At 60.6% G+C, this 13,981-nt stretch overlaps 2 protein-coding genes across 7 annotated transcripts in view; one reads left to right on the top strand and one right to left on the bottom strand.

The window, feature by feature from the left end:
• Positions 1–5,920, top strand: part of WDR25 (WD repeat domain 25) — a 137,229-nt gene extending 131,309 nt beyond the window's left edge. For all 3 annotated transcript variants that reach the window (XM_070593574.1, XM_070593573.1, XM_008536979.2), the window contains exons 5-7: positions 1,953–2,123; positions 4,661–4,801; positions 5,469–5,920. In XM_070593574.1, the coding sequence (XP_070449675.1) occupies positions 1,953–2,123; positions 4,661–4,801; positions 5,469–5,690 (534 nt within the window). In that variant the 3' untranslated portion in view covers positions 5,691–5,920. The remainder of the gene's footprint in view (positions 1–1,952; positions 2,124–4,660; positions 4,802–5,468) is intronic.
• A 5,231-nt stretch (positions 5,921–11,151) lies between these two features.
• Positions 11,152–13,981, bottom strand: part of BEGAIN (brain enriched guanylate kinase associated) — a 48,079-nt gene continuing 45,249 nt past the window's right edge. For all 4 annotated transcript variants that reach the window (XM_070593581.1, XM_070593580.1, XM_070593579.1 and 1 more), the window contains one exon: positions 11,152–13,198. In XM_070593581.1, coding sequence (XP_070449682.1) covers positions 11,873–13,198 — 1,326 coding nt within the window. In that variant the 3' untranslated portion in view covers positions 11,152–11,872. The remainder of the gene's footprint in view (positions 13,199–13,981) is intronic.

A 13,981-nucleotide genomic window follows, 5' to 3' on the forward strand; every position in this document is an offset into this window, starting at 1 on the left:
CGCCCTGGGAGCTGGTAAGCAGGCTGGCCGGGCGCTGGGCCCTGCCTGCCGTTGCTCGATATTGCAGTTCAAAGTCGTGTTGTCCGTGAGTTTGTTTTTTTATATGTATTTTGGAGATTAACCCCTTGTCAGATGTATGATTTGCAAATACCTTCTCCCAGTTGGTGGGTTGTCTTTTCGTTTTGTTCCTGGTTTCCTTTGCCTTGCAGAAGCTCTTTAGTCTGATGTAGTCCCATTTGTTTATTTTTTCTTCCGTTTCCCTTGCCCGAGGAGACATGGTGTTCAAAAAGATCCTTCGAAGACCGATGTTAAAGAGTGTACTACTGGGGGCTGGCTCCGTGGCCGAGTGGTTAAGTTCACGCGCTCCGTTGCAGCGGCCCAGGGTTCGGATCCTGGGCGCAGACATGGCACCACTCGTCAGGCCACGTTGAGGCGAAGTCCCACAACCCACAACTAGAAGTACCTGCAACTAAGATATACAACTATGTACTGGGGGGTGTTTGGGAGATAAAGCAGGAAAAAAAAAAAGATTAGCAACAGTTGTTAGCCCAGGTGCCAATCTTTAAAAAAAAAACAAACAAAAGAGTGGACTACCTATATTTTCTTCTGGGAGTTTTATTGTTTCAGGTCTTACATTCAAGTCTTTGATCCATTTTGAGTTAAGTTTTGCATATGGTGTGAGATAATGGTCCACTTTCATTCTTTTGCACGTGGCTGTCCAGTTTTCCCAGCACCATTTATCAAAGAGACTGTCTTTTCTCCATTGTATGTTCTTGGCACCTTTGTCAAAGATTAGTTGTCCGTAGATGTGTGGTTTTGTTTCTGGGCTTTCAGTTCTGTTCCGTTGATCTGTGTGCCTATTTGTCTGCCAGGACCATGCGGTTTTGATCACTATAGCTTTATAGTACTTTTTGAAGTCAGAGATTGTGACGCCTCCAGCTTTGTTCTTTTTTCTCAGGGTTGCTTTGGCTGTTTGAGGTCTTTTCTTCTTCCACATAAATGTTAGGATTCTTCGTTCTATTTCTGTGAAGAATGTCATTGGGATTCTGATTGGGATTGCGTTGAATCTGTAGATTGCTTTAGGTAATACGGACGTTTTGACATGTTTATTTTTCCAACCCATGAGCATGGAATCTCTTTCCATGAGTTTGTTAAGTGGAGATACTTGTTAGTCCTGGTCCTGGGACCCCCCCCTACCCAAACCAGTTGTTTTAGAATGGAAGATGAGTGTGATAAAATGCTCTAAAGAGGGCGGAACAACTGCTTGATACTTAATCACGTTACTTTATGAGACAGGAAGCAATGGAATATTGGCAGTGATACTAAGAAATAAAAAGTGTCTTTAAAGCTGACCTCCGTGCTGTGGTTCTGGCTTTATGGTCTCCAAGAACGCCTGCTCCGTGTGATAGGATTACTGCTCCAGGGACAATAGGCTGGGACTTTATGAGCTGTGAATTATATGAGGTCTTCAGAAGCAAGACCCTCTTCACAAAGTATGGCCACAGTATTGATAGGCATCCCTGAGACCCTTTGCCTGCTCTTGACTAGCTGTGGGCCCTTCCCAAAGCTCACTTTCATGGTCACCAGCTGCTCTCTTGGGGACCAGGCTGACTGCGGGGATCGTCACGCTGCCCTGGGCCCCCGTGCTGGTGGATGTGGGGTGGGCGGGGCGGGGGAGGACTCTTCATAGGGAGCTATCAGGCGAGGCTGTGGGAGGTATCACAGAGCAGGTCCCCAGGGAGACAGACATTTGCCTGGCGGGGAGGGAGGGCCCCAAGGGCTCCCTGCCCCGTGCCCCAGCTCCACAGCTCAGGCTGCTCAGCCTGGGGGTGCGTTGCCCAGCACGGTCCCCGTTAAACTCTCCTGCCCTCTGGGTGCTCGGCAGCCCTCCCTGTGGGTGCCTGCCCCGAACTCCTGGGGCCCACCAGCGTGACAGGCGTCCACTCTTGCAGGTGGTGAGAAGCTACAAGGCAGCCATCCAGCAGACCTTGGACATCCTCTTCCTCCAGGAGGGCTCCGAGTTTCTGAGCAGCACAGATGCTTCGAGCCGGGACTCCGCCGACCGCACCATTATCGCCTGGGATTTCCGGAGCTCCGCCAAAATCTCCAACCAGATTTTCCATGTGAGACAGCCTGTTTGGCATTGCTTTCAGGTTCAGCCCCGGACACGTCCCCGTAGCCCCCGGCTATCTGGGTCCCAGGTCACTTCCTGCGGGAGACGGTTCAGCAGGCAGGCTCTGGGGAGAAGATTGTCTGCCTGAAACCTCGAGGTGGGGGAAGGCAAAGCGTAGGGCCAGGCCCGTCCAGAGAACCTCCCACAGGCTCCCAGATCACAGCCACTCCCTAACTGTCCTCCTGCTCGTCTGCCCAGCGCAGCCACCGCAGGGTTAGGGTCTGGAGGGGCAGGCCAGTCCAGATTGACAGGAAGACGGCTGCACAACCCAAGACACCCCTCCCCTCTGTGCCACGCTAGCCAGCTGGCGGGTTTCTGCCCTCCCTTGCCCAGTGGCTTTGCCTGGGCTGTGGCTCCGGAGTTCCAGCAGGGACTCCGAAGTTAGACCACCTGCATTACAATCCTGGACTCACCACTGACACGCTGGGGGCCCTGGGCCCATTGCTTAGCCTCTTTGAGTCTCATTTTCCTCTTAGAAAATTGAGGATAAGAATATTACTTGCCTCATAGAACAGTTTTGAGAATTAAAAGAGATAATGCTTATAAAAAAAAGGGTCTAGCACAGTGCCAGGCACAGAGTGCTCCGTGAATGCCTTTCCTGTCATCACCTCTGTCATCATCACCACTGTCATCACCACCACCATCACCACCATCATCATCACCACCATTATTTTCAGCATTGCTATCACTACCACCATCACCATTACCGCCACCGCACCACCATCACCACCGCTCTTATCACCACCATCACCAGCACTGCTATCATATCGCCACCGTCATTTTCAGAATCACCATCACTACCGCCACCCTCATCACCACCATCGTTCCTGTTCACCGTCACTAGCACGAGCACCATCATCGCCATCACCATCCCCGTCACTACCATCATCATCTTTTAAGATTTCAAATCAGCCATGGCTATTCTCTCCCACCCGCAATGAAAAACTATCTGTCAGGTGTACATATACAGCTTCTCCCGCTCCCTGCTTTTCCCTTGTTCTCAGCGGGTTCAAAGTGATCCTGCGCCAACCTGCCTCTGGACCTTCACTTCAGGGTTCTAGTGCAACTGCCTGGGAAGGCCAGGCCCCTGGAGGGGCGCAGGAGCGTGTCTGGCCACCAGGGCGTCCTGCCGCCACAGCCCCTGCAGAGACCAGGGCAAGCGAGCGAGGTGGAGGAAGGCGTGGCGCGCCCGAGCCGGCGGCCCTCCTGGATCACAGCTCCTCACTCGCTGTGCGGGGAGGAGGTGCTCTGCCGGGCAGTGTCCCTCTGGGGAGCTCCTCACGGGGCCACCGTGGCCTCCATGCTTCCAATGGGCACATTCGTCTGCTGCCGTGGTTCCCGCTGCTCCCCACGCTGCCCTCTGCATTGGGGCTCATTTAGCGAGTGTGGCTTAAGGACGATACTTAGAACATGGGAGCACAGGTGCAGGTGAGAGGGGTTAGGGGGTCTGTGTGACCGAGCCTATCAGACGGGGAGATTTCCCTGCCTGTGTTTTGAGCACTTTATTCAGGCATTCATCTTCTCCCGTGGCCGTTCACCGCCTCCCTTGCTGTGTGTTTTGCTGTGTGGGACCCTGGGCTGGGCTGGGACTGCCCTGAGGGCTCACGGTGGAGGTGGGGATGTGGGCGTGCGGATTCATTTTCTATTGCTCTGTAACAAGTGACCGCATGCTTGGTGGCTTAAACCAACAGAAATTTATCCTCTCACAGTCTGGAGGCCAGAAGTTTGTGGTCAGTGTCACCGGCTGAAATCAATGCGTTGGCAGGCCGTGCTCCCTCTGGAGGCTCCGGCGGAGTCTGTCCCTTGCTCCTTCCAGCTTCTGGTGGCTGCTGGGGATTCTCGGCTTGTGGCTGCATCACTCTAGTCTTCACGCCGACATCCTCCCGCCACTCCCTGCTCCTTCACAGCCACCTCCTGAGTGTCTGCTCTCCCCCGCCCCCCTTTTATAAGGATACCTGCGAGTGCACCTAGGGCAGCAATGCAGGAGAATCTCCCCGTCTCAAGATCCTTAATTTAATTATATCTACCTTCTTGATCTTTGGAGGGGCCATATAGGGTCCCAGGTTCCCAGGGACAGGGGACATTTCACGGGTCCCAGGAGTTAGGACATGGATATACTTGGGGGGACATTTTTCAGTCCACCACAAGGGCCGTGACCAAGGAGTGCAGGTGGCCTCTAGAAGCTGGAAAAGACAAGGGAACGGATTCCCCGCAGGGCTGCGAGAAGGAGCCAGCTCCGCTGGCACCTGGTTCCATCCCAGTGAGACCCACTTCAGTCTCTGCCCCCAGAACTGTGAGCTAACCATTGTGCGTTGTTTTAAGTCACTAAGAATTGTGGCAGTCTGTTGCAGCAGCCGTAGGAAACTCATACAGACCCCTCAGCTGAGGTCCAGGAGGAGGGCTCGATGCCCCGAGCAGAGTGCTGGGTGGCATGTCTGCCAGCCCACCGGGAGCCTTCTCCATCCTCTTTGTGGCCCTGTTTCCCAGGAGAGATACACCTGCCCCAGCCTCACCTTGCACCCGCGGGAGCCTGTGTTCCTGGCGCAGACCAATGGCAACTACCTGGCCCTCTTCTCCGCCGTGTGGCCCTACCGGATGAGCAGAAGGCGGCGCTACGAAGGGCACAAGGTACCCTGTCCCTGTCCCCCAGCTGGAAGGCTGAGCTCTGGCCCCAGAGCCTCCTGCTGGACAATGCCAGCAATGGACTTCGGGCCCAGAGTGTGCGGGCCCTCTGTCCAGGCAGATTCTGTTTCCTGTTTCCCAGGTGACCATATGCTCTGTGGCCTGGTGTCCACTCAAGGCCCTGGGCCACACCTGGCCCTACCCCAGGCCCCAGCCGCTGGTGGGAAAAATTTTCCCTCACTGGTTGGCTCATACGGACAGGTCAGAGTGATGGGGGGAATGGCAGGACAGAACGGGGGTGGGGGCCATTTCTACGTCAATCCCCTTTCCCCACTGAGGCCTGCCTCACTGGGACAGAGGGGCCCTGGGGACTCAGTGACCATCAGCGAGGCCAGACACCGACAGCCATGCTGGTGCTGTTCCATCGTCATCCCGCTAAACTAGCCTTGTGCACCAGGGTCCAAACCGGGACCCCAGCCTCACGGGAGGAGCTCAGGCTTTGGCTTGGGGCTGCTGGGTGTGAAGCCAGCTCTGCTCCCTGCCTGCTCTGGGCCTCAGCCCGCTCCTCTGTAGGGTGGGCGTAATAACGCCCTCACAGGGACAGGCTGGAGGAAGAGGTGGGACTGCGTGGGGGCCGCTGTGGCCTGCTCACCCTCGGTGTCGCCCTCTGCAGGTGGAAGGCTACTCGGTGGGCTGCGAGTGTTCCCCGGACGGGGACCTGCTGGTGACGGGCAGCGCTGACGGCCGGGCCCTGCTGTACAGCTTCCGCACTGCCAGCCGAGCGCGGATACTGCCCGGGCATGCCCAGGCCTGTGTCGGCACCACCTTCCACCCTGTGCTGCCCTCCGTCCTCGCCACCTGCTCCTGGGAGGGCGATGTTAAGATCTGGCACTGAGCCTCCGAGTGTGGAACCTTCCAGACGCCAGCAGGGTCCCAGGCTCCCCTTCTTCTGTGGGGTGGGTTGTGTAAGCACTGAGGTTGGCTGCCTCCACCCCCCTGTAAGCCTCAGTTTCCTCATCTGTAAAATGGGGGCAAAGTCCGTTTGTCTCAGGGTCGTGAGGACCACATTAGTGAAGGCACCTGGCAGGTTGCTGGTGACGCTCAATAAATGTGAGTGTTTTGCTATTTCTTAGGTTATTTCAGCGGCAGATACGTTTTGGCAGCTTCGTCTTGCAGGCCCACAGGAGCTCTGACACAAAGAGGATGGTGGGGGCTTGAGATGGGGTCAGCCTGGCTCTGCTGGGCCTGATGAGGGAGTGCCCAGGGCAGACAGAGGCTCTGGGGGACTGTGGGTCTGAGGTCTGCCCTCAGGAGCTCCGTGCTGGAGCATGGCAGGCCCTGCTGCTCACAGGGCGCAGGCCCCTCTAGCTGTGCACACACAGCGTGGCCAGCTGGGCCCCTGGGTCTGCCCAAGCCCTGGGGCCCTCTAGGCTCCCTCTTGCCCACTGCCTGTTGGTGTGCATGCTGCCCACGCGAGTGTGTCTGCCCTGGGTGAAGCAGCAATGTGGAGGAGCAAAGGGCCCTTGAGGAGTTGCAAGGAGCTGGGCTGGGAAGACCCAGCTCCCCGGGGATCTGGGCAGGCCAATGAGGACTAACCCCGCCAGGGCCATAAGTGAGCGGCCGCCCCCATGAGCCCAGGGATCCACTGCCCTGAGCACATGGTCCCAAGTGACCCCCCACCCCGGCCCCTTGAAGGGTGAAGAGAAATACGCTCCCCAGGCCCGTGCAGGATGCAGGGTCCCAGTGAGTGCTGGGAGCTCAAGGTGGGATCCCCTTCTCTTTTTAGGCTCAAAAATGGCTGATTTGGTGAAAATAAAGATAATCACATCCCGTGCCCAGTGGGTCTGGTCCCCAGCAGAAGTGGAGGCCCCACAGGGGCTGCCCTGGCCTGAGCAGGGCGGAGGCTGCGTGCGTCCTTCAGCACCTGGCGCGGCCATGGATGTTCCCAGTGCCCTCACACAGCTGTCCTGCCGGGCCTCGCTCACGCTCTCACCTGCACCGCAGGTGACTTCCCCGGCTCTGAGGGGCAGCTCTGTGACCTGTGAAGCCCACCCTGGGTCACTTCTGGGTGAAGCCTTCCCAGATGATGGCTCCCCATACTGTGCGCCAATCGCACTGCTGCCCCCTCTGCTGGGCCTCCCCCGCCCCCTCCCTCCCTCATTCAGGGCTCTGCGCAGACGGTGGGCCTCAGGGAGGCCTCTCCCCACCTCCTGGCAAGCTCAGTCTCCTCCCGCAGGGCGCTCGGCTCCCCGGATGCTGTAGATGCTGGCGCCGCCCAGCCCCACGCGCACAGTGGGTGTGAGCCTCACAGGGCTGCAGTGCCCGCTCTGTGCCTGGCCCCTGGCGCACAGTGGGCCTTCTGTGAACAACTGCAGGTGTGGCCTGCCGACAGGACGCGGGCTTTGGGATCAGACAGACGTCTACTTAAACCCTGCCATCACCTGTCGTCACCGTGTGGCCGCAGCCAGTGCTGAGCTGCCCAGTGGCTCGGTTTCCCTTCTGTAAAGTGAGAAGCACCAGTAGCCAGCTTGCGGGGATTCCTGAGGCTGGACCTGTGCAGCTGTGGCAGGGCCTGGATGCAGCCGGCACTCAGGCAGCGGCAGCTGGCAGTATGAGTAATAATGTTAATGCTAGTCAGTCCAGTTGCTCGAGGGAGGAGTCCAGCCAGTTTAGGCCGGAGGGCGCAGTCCGGCTCCGTTCTCAGCCCTTGGGCCGAGGGTTGGCGGGGCCTCTCCCGTCCTCCCTGTGCATCAGCCTCAACCAGGTTCAGTCTCACGGCAGGAACCCCCCCCCCCCCAGGGTGGCCTTCCTCCTCCATTCCCCGTTGACAAGTCTCAGGGAAGGACCCTGACTGGCTGGCTTCTGTCACGCATCACCCCAGACCAGGGTCCTTGGCCAGGCACAGCTCCCCTGTAAAGCTGGAGGGGAGGGTGCTGGGCCCCCTGTGTTCTCAGGACAGCGTGTCTCCCCGGGTCTGGCCTGGACAGGCCGTCAGCACACATTTGTGGGGTGCATGAGTGACGTGTGGATGAACTGAGACACGCCGGGAGGGGAGGGAGGGGACTGGCCTCCCCAGGGCGCCTGTCGTTGGCCTTTCCTGCCCCCGCCTTGCCTGCAGCCCCTGGTGCTGGAGTCCAGACGTCCTGCTTTCCAGCCCAGCCTGAAGCGGGCGGTCGTCTGCCTGCCCTGCTGGGGGCATCTCCTGAGTGAGCTCTCACGGCAGGGTGTGCTGCGTGCTTTCCCCACCGGGACGTGTTAACATCACCGCTCGCTTAGTGAGCGTCGCTTACAGACCGTCTCAGTCAGGCTCTGGGGTGTGGCCATGGGATGACCTCCCCATCCACAGGACTGCCCGGCCCCCGTCCTGTGCTGAGCCCACCCCCTGGCTGCCTGCCACCGTGTGGGATTTGGAGCCAGGAGACTGGCTCAGGTCCCAGGCCCATCATCCGCTTGCATCCGGCCTCTGCACGTGCTTTGCTTCTCTGAGCCTCAGTTTCCTCATCTGTAAAGTGGGGACAAGCCGGGGAGATAATGCAGAGGAAGGGCTTTATAGACCAGTATCTTCCCACCTCACGGGGCAAACACCACCTAAACCTCCGTCCTTGACGTCCGTTTCTTTCCCACACTGGTGCCCTTGACCCAACCAAAGCTCTGATCCTCGTGGAGCCAGGGGGTGTCCAGGGCGCCCCAGAACCACAGCCTCTGTTTCTTAATGCCACTCTCTGTGGATCTGGCTTCTCAGCCCAGTGCCCCATGAGTGCTGGTTGCAAGCCCCTCCCTTTTTAGGTAATTTTTCTGAAGAATGGCAGGTGTCCTGCATGTCTCTGTTTCTTTTTCCAAATGCTTTCTCCCAGAGAGCATCCTTACAGGCTCGCTCTGGTCCTCTGTAGGGTGTCTGGGAGTTCACATTTGCAACTTTAAAACAAGAGAGCTAAATGCAGAAAGTGAGGAGCGGGAATGCCAAAGAAAAGCGGGCTGTCCCGCCACCCGCTTCCCGGGGCTCAGAGCTTGCCTTTCCCCTCACCTGCACATCTGAAATACAGATCCGGGCTGTCAAGGGAGAAGACGGTTTCACCTCGACACGCCAGCATGGCTGTGTGCTGCCAGCGCGAGGCCATGACTGTTGAGTGGCGCTGGTCTCGCAGTCCCCCGTGAGGTCGCTGCCATCCCCGCTGTCTAGTTGAGGAAGCTGCAGCTCGGAGGGCAGAGGGACGTGCCCAGGACCGTGTGACTCCGTGGCCTGTGGTCTTCCCCCTCCCGGGATCCTCCTCTGGCCTAGCCTGGGGCTCTCCACACGGTGGGGCCACCTACTGTCTAGGGGTCCCTGGGAATCTCATTTCAGAGTCCTCAGGCTCTAGAAGGGGAAACTGGCCCAGAGGGACTCACCTAAGGTGACATGGCAAGCTGGCGGCAGAGCCCTGCTCCACACTTCCCCGCTGGGGGTCGAGAAGAAACGTATATGGATGGGTAGGTGGGTGGTGGGTGCACAGACAGGGTCCCATTGGGGGTCAGCAGGACTCCAAGTGGAGGGAGGGGTGATTGGCAGAGGGAACCGCACACTGGCTATGGTTGTGGCTGGCTTTGGAGGCTATGGCAGGACAGCTCTGTGACGTATAGAGCCATCTAGGGGGGCACTGAGATGACACTGGGGGGGCCAGGACCCTGAATCTGAGAAGGCCCTCTGGGCCAAGGCTACAAAGCCCTCGGGGTTCCCAACCCTGCTGCCCAATCGCACGCCGACACGTGGGGCTCACGAGGCTGGGGTCCCTTCTGGGTGAGAGCCTGCTGGGTGGGTGCCCGGGGCCACATGTTTTTCCCTACACCTGCCAGTTGCCCCCAGTTCAGTGAGGCTCACTTCCCCCATCTGCCCACAAGGAAACTGAGCCCCAGAGAGGGGAGCTGACCCCCAAGGCTCTCTGCAGCCCCCTCTGGCTTGGGGAGGCTGCTCCTAGGGCGCGTCTGCTCCTGGGGAGGCAGCCAGGTGGGCTCTGGCCTCTCCTCCAGAAGCAGGTCAAGTGCAGGGATGCTGGGAGCCACAGCTGAGGCCCACCTTCCTTGGGGTCGCCTGGCAAGAGGCAGACCCACCTGGGAGCTACACGAAGCTGGGTGGGCAAGGGAACTTCAGGCATGCTCCCAGGCCAAGGTGAGCCAGAAGCCCCCTGGAGGAACAGACATAAAGCGCCCCCGCAGAACTTTGCAGAACCCCCCGCCGCCCAAGTACATTCTCAAGGGTATTGATGAGCATGCATCCAAGATAACCAGGCACACGAAGAAACACGGCAACATGGTCAGGAACCCAGAGAAACAGATCTGCATGGGCCCCACATGATGGAAGGAAGCCCCAGACCCAGACGTTGAACCAGCTGTGCCCACGGTGTTGAAGGAAATAAAGGACAAGCTTGGAAACAGCTCTAGGGCATAGGAGACTATCAAAGTAGCATAGTGGATGTGTACAACTGCACAGAACTTCTAGAAATGGGAAACATTAATAACTAAAGCTAAAAAGTCAGTGGCTGTGTTTGGCAGCTGAGTGGGTACAGCAGAAGAGAATTAGTGAAATGGCAGACCAATGACGCAGACTCACTATGGCAAGATGAAAATGGGGCCCATGCAGAAGAGACGAAGAGGATACAGTGAGAGGGTCTGCCATTGCTCCAACGGCATCCCAGGGCGAGAGAAGGGAGAAAACGGCAGAGAAAAAAGGATAGTTGAGAATGTCCTAGAACTGATGAAATACATCAATCCACAGATCCAAGAGTCCCTGTGAACGCCCAAGAAGGATAACCCCACACCCAGACACACCTCAGGAAAACTGCAGAAAACCAAAGTGAAAGGGATGGTCCTGAGCAGCTGGGAGAAAAAGACAGATGACCACCAGGGGAACAGCTCCCGGAGGGAGAGCTGGCGAGGCTGCACCCCAGGGGAAGCCAGAGAACAGCGCAGGTGGCATCTCTGTGTGCTGGGGCAAAGGGACCACCTGCTCACATCCTCCCCAGTGAGAATGTCCTTCAAAAACGGGCAAAGACATCTTCAGAGAAATAAAAGCTGGGAGAATCTCACCAGGAGAGCCGCCCTAAAGGAATCCTAGGGAATCTTTATGCAGAAGCAAAGTCAGATGTGGGAATGAATGAGGGAGTAGAAATGTGTGGGATAAGGTAAAGGAACACCGTCTAAAAGGCGCTCATAAGTGTAGCGGGTCGGACAATGGCAATTCAAACCCGACACATGCCCGGTGGGGGCAGGAGCATCAGGGTCAGGAGACGCCTCGGCCGCAGAGAGAAGACGGGGAAGGACACCAGGGCCACATGTCCCTGTGATCAGAAGGCAGTGGGGAGAAGAAACAGCCCAGACCCAGATTCTTTCCACCGATGTCTTTTATTAATGAATGCAAAATACAGTACTAACGGAGACAGGGCATGCATGGCGGACGACAGGAAAGCAAGCCACAGAAACCGGGAGTCAGAGGGCCTCATACGTCTGAGGTAGAGCGAGGTGGTGCCAGGGAGCGGGACACTGGGGGACGAGCACCGGCCCCACTCGGGACGACGGACCACGGGAGAGCTCGGGGGGTGTCGGCCACACGGCGAAAACAGTTTAAAACGTTTCCCATCCCTTCACCCGTTCCAGTTCCCCTCTTTGTGGACAGAGCTTCGGGGTTCCCTTGTCACTGGCTCACCGGGGTGTCTCCGTAGGACACCGTCCTTCCCTCCAAGGGGCAAGCCCCACTTGCCCTCATCCGAAAAATAAAGGAGCTTTGTGTTGAAAACGCCAAGGCTGCCATCCAGGGAGCTGGAGGCCAAGTGCGTTAAGAAAGACCCTTTTTCTCTATAAAAATAGTTTCACTTTATAAAAGGGGGGAATGCTCATCTCAGGTGGGGAGGGACGCTGGAATGTGAAAAACGTTCTGGGGGCAGTTCCACCGTGGCGGGGCTGGGGCGGACGCGACAACGCGGGGCGGGCCCTGCTCTCGGCCGGCTCGCCGGGGGCAGGTGCACGAGAGGGGCCTGGCGGCGGGGCCGGGGGGCGGGGCGGGGGCGAGGCTGGCCCCGGGCCGGGCCGGGCCGGGCCGGGCGGCGCTCAGTTGAGCAAGGTTCCGTAGAGCTGGGCCTTCGTGAGGCTGTCCTTGCGGCTGAGCCCCGCGCCGCCAGTCCGCGCGAAGGCCGGCTGCGGGCTGAGGCGCGCGGCCGGGAGCATCTCCGGGGAGGCCTCCATGGAGCTGGGCTCCAGGGAGTCCCTGGAGCTGTGCGGGCTGCGCTCGGGCTCGGGGCTGCCGGCCGCCGCGCACAGCCTGTCGCCGGGTGCGTCCCCGGGCGCGTAGCCGGGCAGCGGGTCGGCCGCGCGGCCGGGGCTCAGGCTGCGGTCGGCGGCCGCGCGGAGGAAGCAGGGCTCGGCGCGGCGGCCGCGCGCCAGCTCGGCGCCCTCGGGGAAGCTGTCGGCCTTGTAGGCGGCGTAGCGCGGGCTGGCGCGGCCCTCGGCGCCCTCGCCGCCGTAGTAGCGTTCCGAGAAGCTGCAGGGCGACGCGCGGCCGGCCGCGGGCGCGGGGACCGGGTAGGCGCCCACGTCCTCCACGCTCAGCGGCCGCCAGCGCGCGCGCGCGTCCTCGCCGGGCAGCCGCGCCGCCCCCGGCTGCGCGCGCAGGCTCCACAGGTTGGGCGGCATGAGCGCCTGGCGCGGGCCCGGCGACGCCGGGAAGCGGAAGGGCTCGGCCGGGTAGGGCGACACGGTCCGCGCGAAGCCCGGGGCCACCTCGGCCTCGAGCGGCGCGGCCACGGCGGCCGCGGCCTTGGCGAAGCGCGGGCTGCCCTGGAAGGCGGCGGCGGCGGGCGGCGCGCGCTCGAAGAGCTCGTCGCGGCCGGGCCGGTACAGGGCCTGCTGCGCGGCGGGGAGCGTGCCCGGCGGCGCCGGCTCCTTCTCCTCCGACGTGGCGCTGAAGCTCGAGTAGGAGCTGGACGTGGGCAGCGAGGCTGCGTAGGCCGGGAAGGCCTCGTGCCGGAAGGCGGCGGGGAAGGCGGCCGCCTCGGCCTCGTCCTCCTCGTCGGCCGCGCTGTCGGTGGAGTTCTGGGCCCGCAGGAAGCCCACGTCGGTCCCGGGCGCGTCCACGCTGGGCCGCCGGTCGCGCCGCCGCTCCTCGGGGCAGTAGAGGGCCGTGTCGCTGCAGTAGATGTCGCCCTTGTAGGGGGGCCGCGCGCCCGGCTTCTCGCCGCAGTCGCCGAAGGCCAGGTCGCGGGCCGAGGCGTCGGACAGGCGGGAGGACAGGCTGGCGGGGTCGGGCTTCTCCAGCACCTTGGCGATGACGCAGGTGGGGACGCTGTCTGCGTAGGCCGGGTGGCAGAGCGGCGAGGGCAAGCTGCAGCCGTGCTTCTCCATGTGCAGGCTCACGCGCTCCTGGAACTCCGAGGGCAGCTGCGGCGGGGCGGGGCGGCGACAGGGGCGGCAGTCAGCCCGGGACCGCAGCTGCCGCGGACTCCCGGCAGGTGGACCAGGAGGGAGCTGCGCCGGGCTCCCCAGCTGGAGCCGGGGCCCAGGACGCCTCAGGGCCCCTGGTCACCTGTACTCCCCCCACCCCCCCGCCGCAGCCCCCGCATTTCCTCCCCTGAGGGGTTCACTTGCTCCCCCCACCCCCCAGTCATGTGGCCTGGGGGCTCCTGAACACACAGACTCAGAAACAGATGCAACAAAGATCCAGGGCCAGGCGCCCAGCAGGTTCCGCAGGAGCGCCTGGTGCCTGTGGGGACATCCCACTACTGTTTGATCTATTTGAGAGTGTCTCAGGGGTGGCCCAGGGAGAGGGGACACCGACGGAGGCCTGGATGACGGGAGAGCGTGGAGAGAGGGGCAGCCTGGCTTTGGCACCAGAGAGCCCTGTGGCCTTGGCCAGTCATTGTGCCCAAACTGAACTGCAGGGTTTCTGTGAGGCTCACACTGGGTCACTCTGCCCCATCAGTGCTCCGAGGACGGTGTGGGGGGGGCATGGAGCCGGGACAAGGAGCAGCCGGCAGAGGAAACCGGGGGGAATGGGCGGCTGTCCACACCGGGTGGAGTGTGCGTGGGGTGGCCCTTCCAGCACCTCTCAGAAAGGCTGCGGGGGCGCCGGGGGCAGAGGCCGCAGGCTCACCCAGCGCCTCCCCCTGGGGGTGGGGAGAGGCCATGCCCCAGTGGCGCGGGCGGCTGGCAGGGCGGGCCCAC

Source organism: Equus przewalskii, chromosome 25 (genome assembly GCF_037783145.1).
Source record: "Equus przewalskii isolate Varuska chromosome 25, EquPr2, whole genome shotgun sequence".
Classification (NCBI taxonomy): domain Eukaryota; kingdom Metazoa; phylum Chordata; class Mammalia; order Perissodactyla; family Equidae; genus Equus; species Equus przewalskii.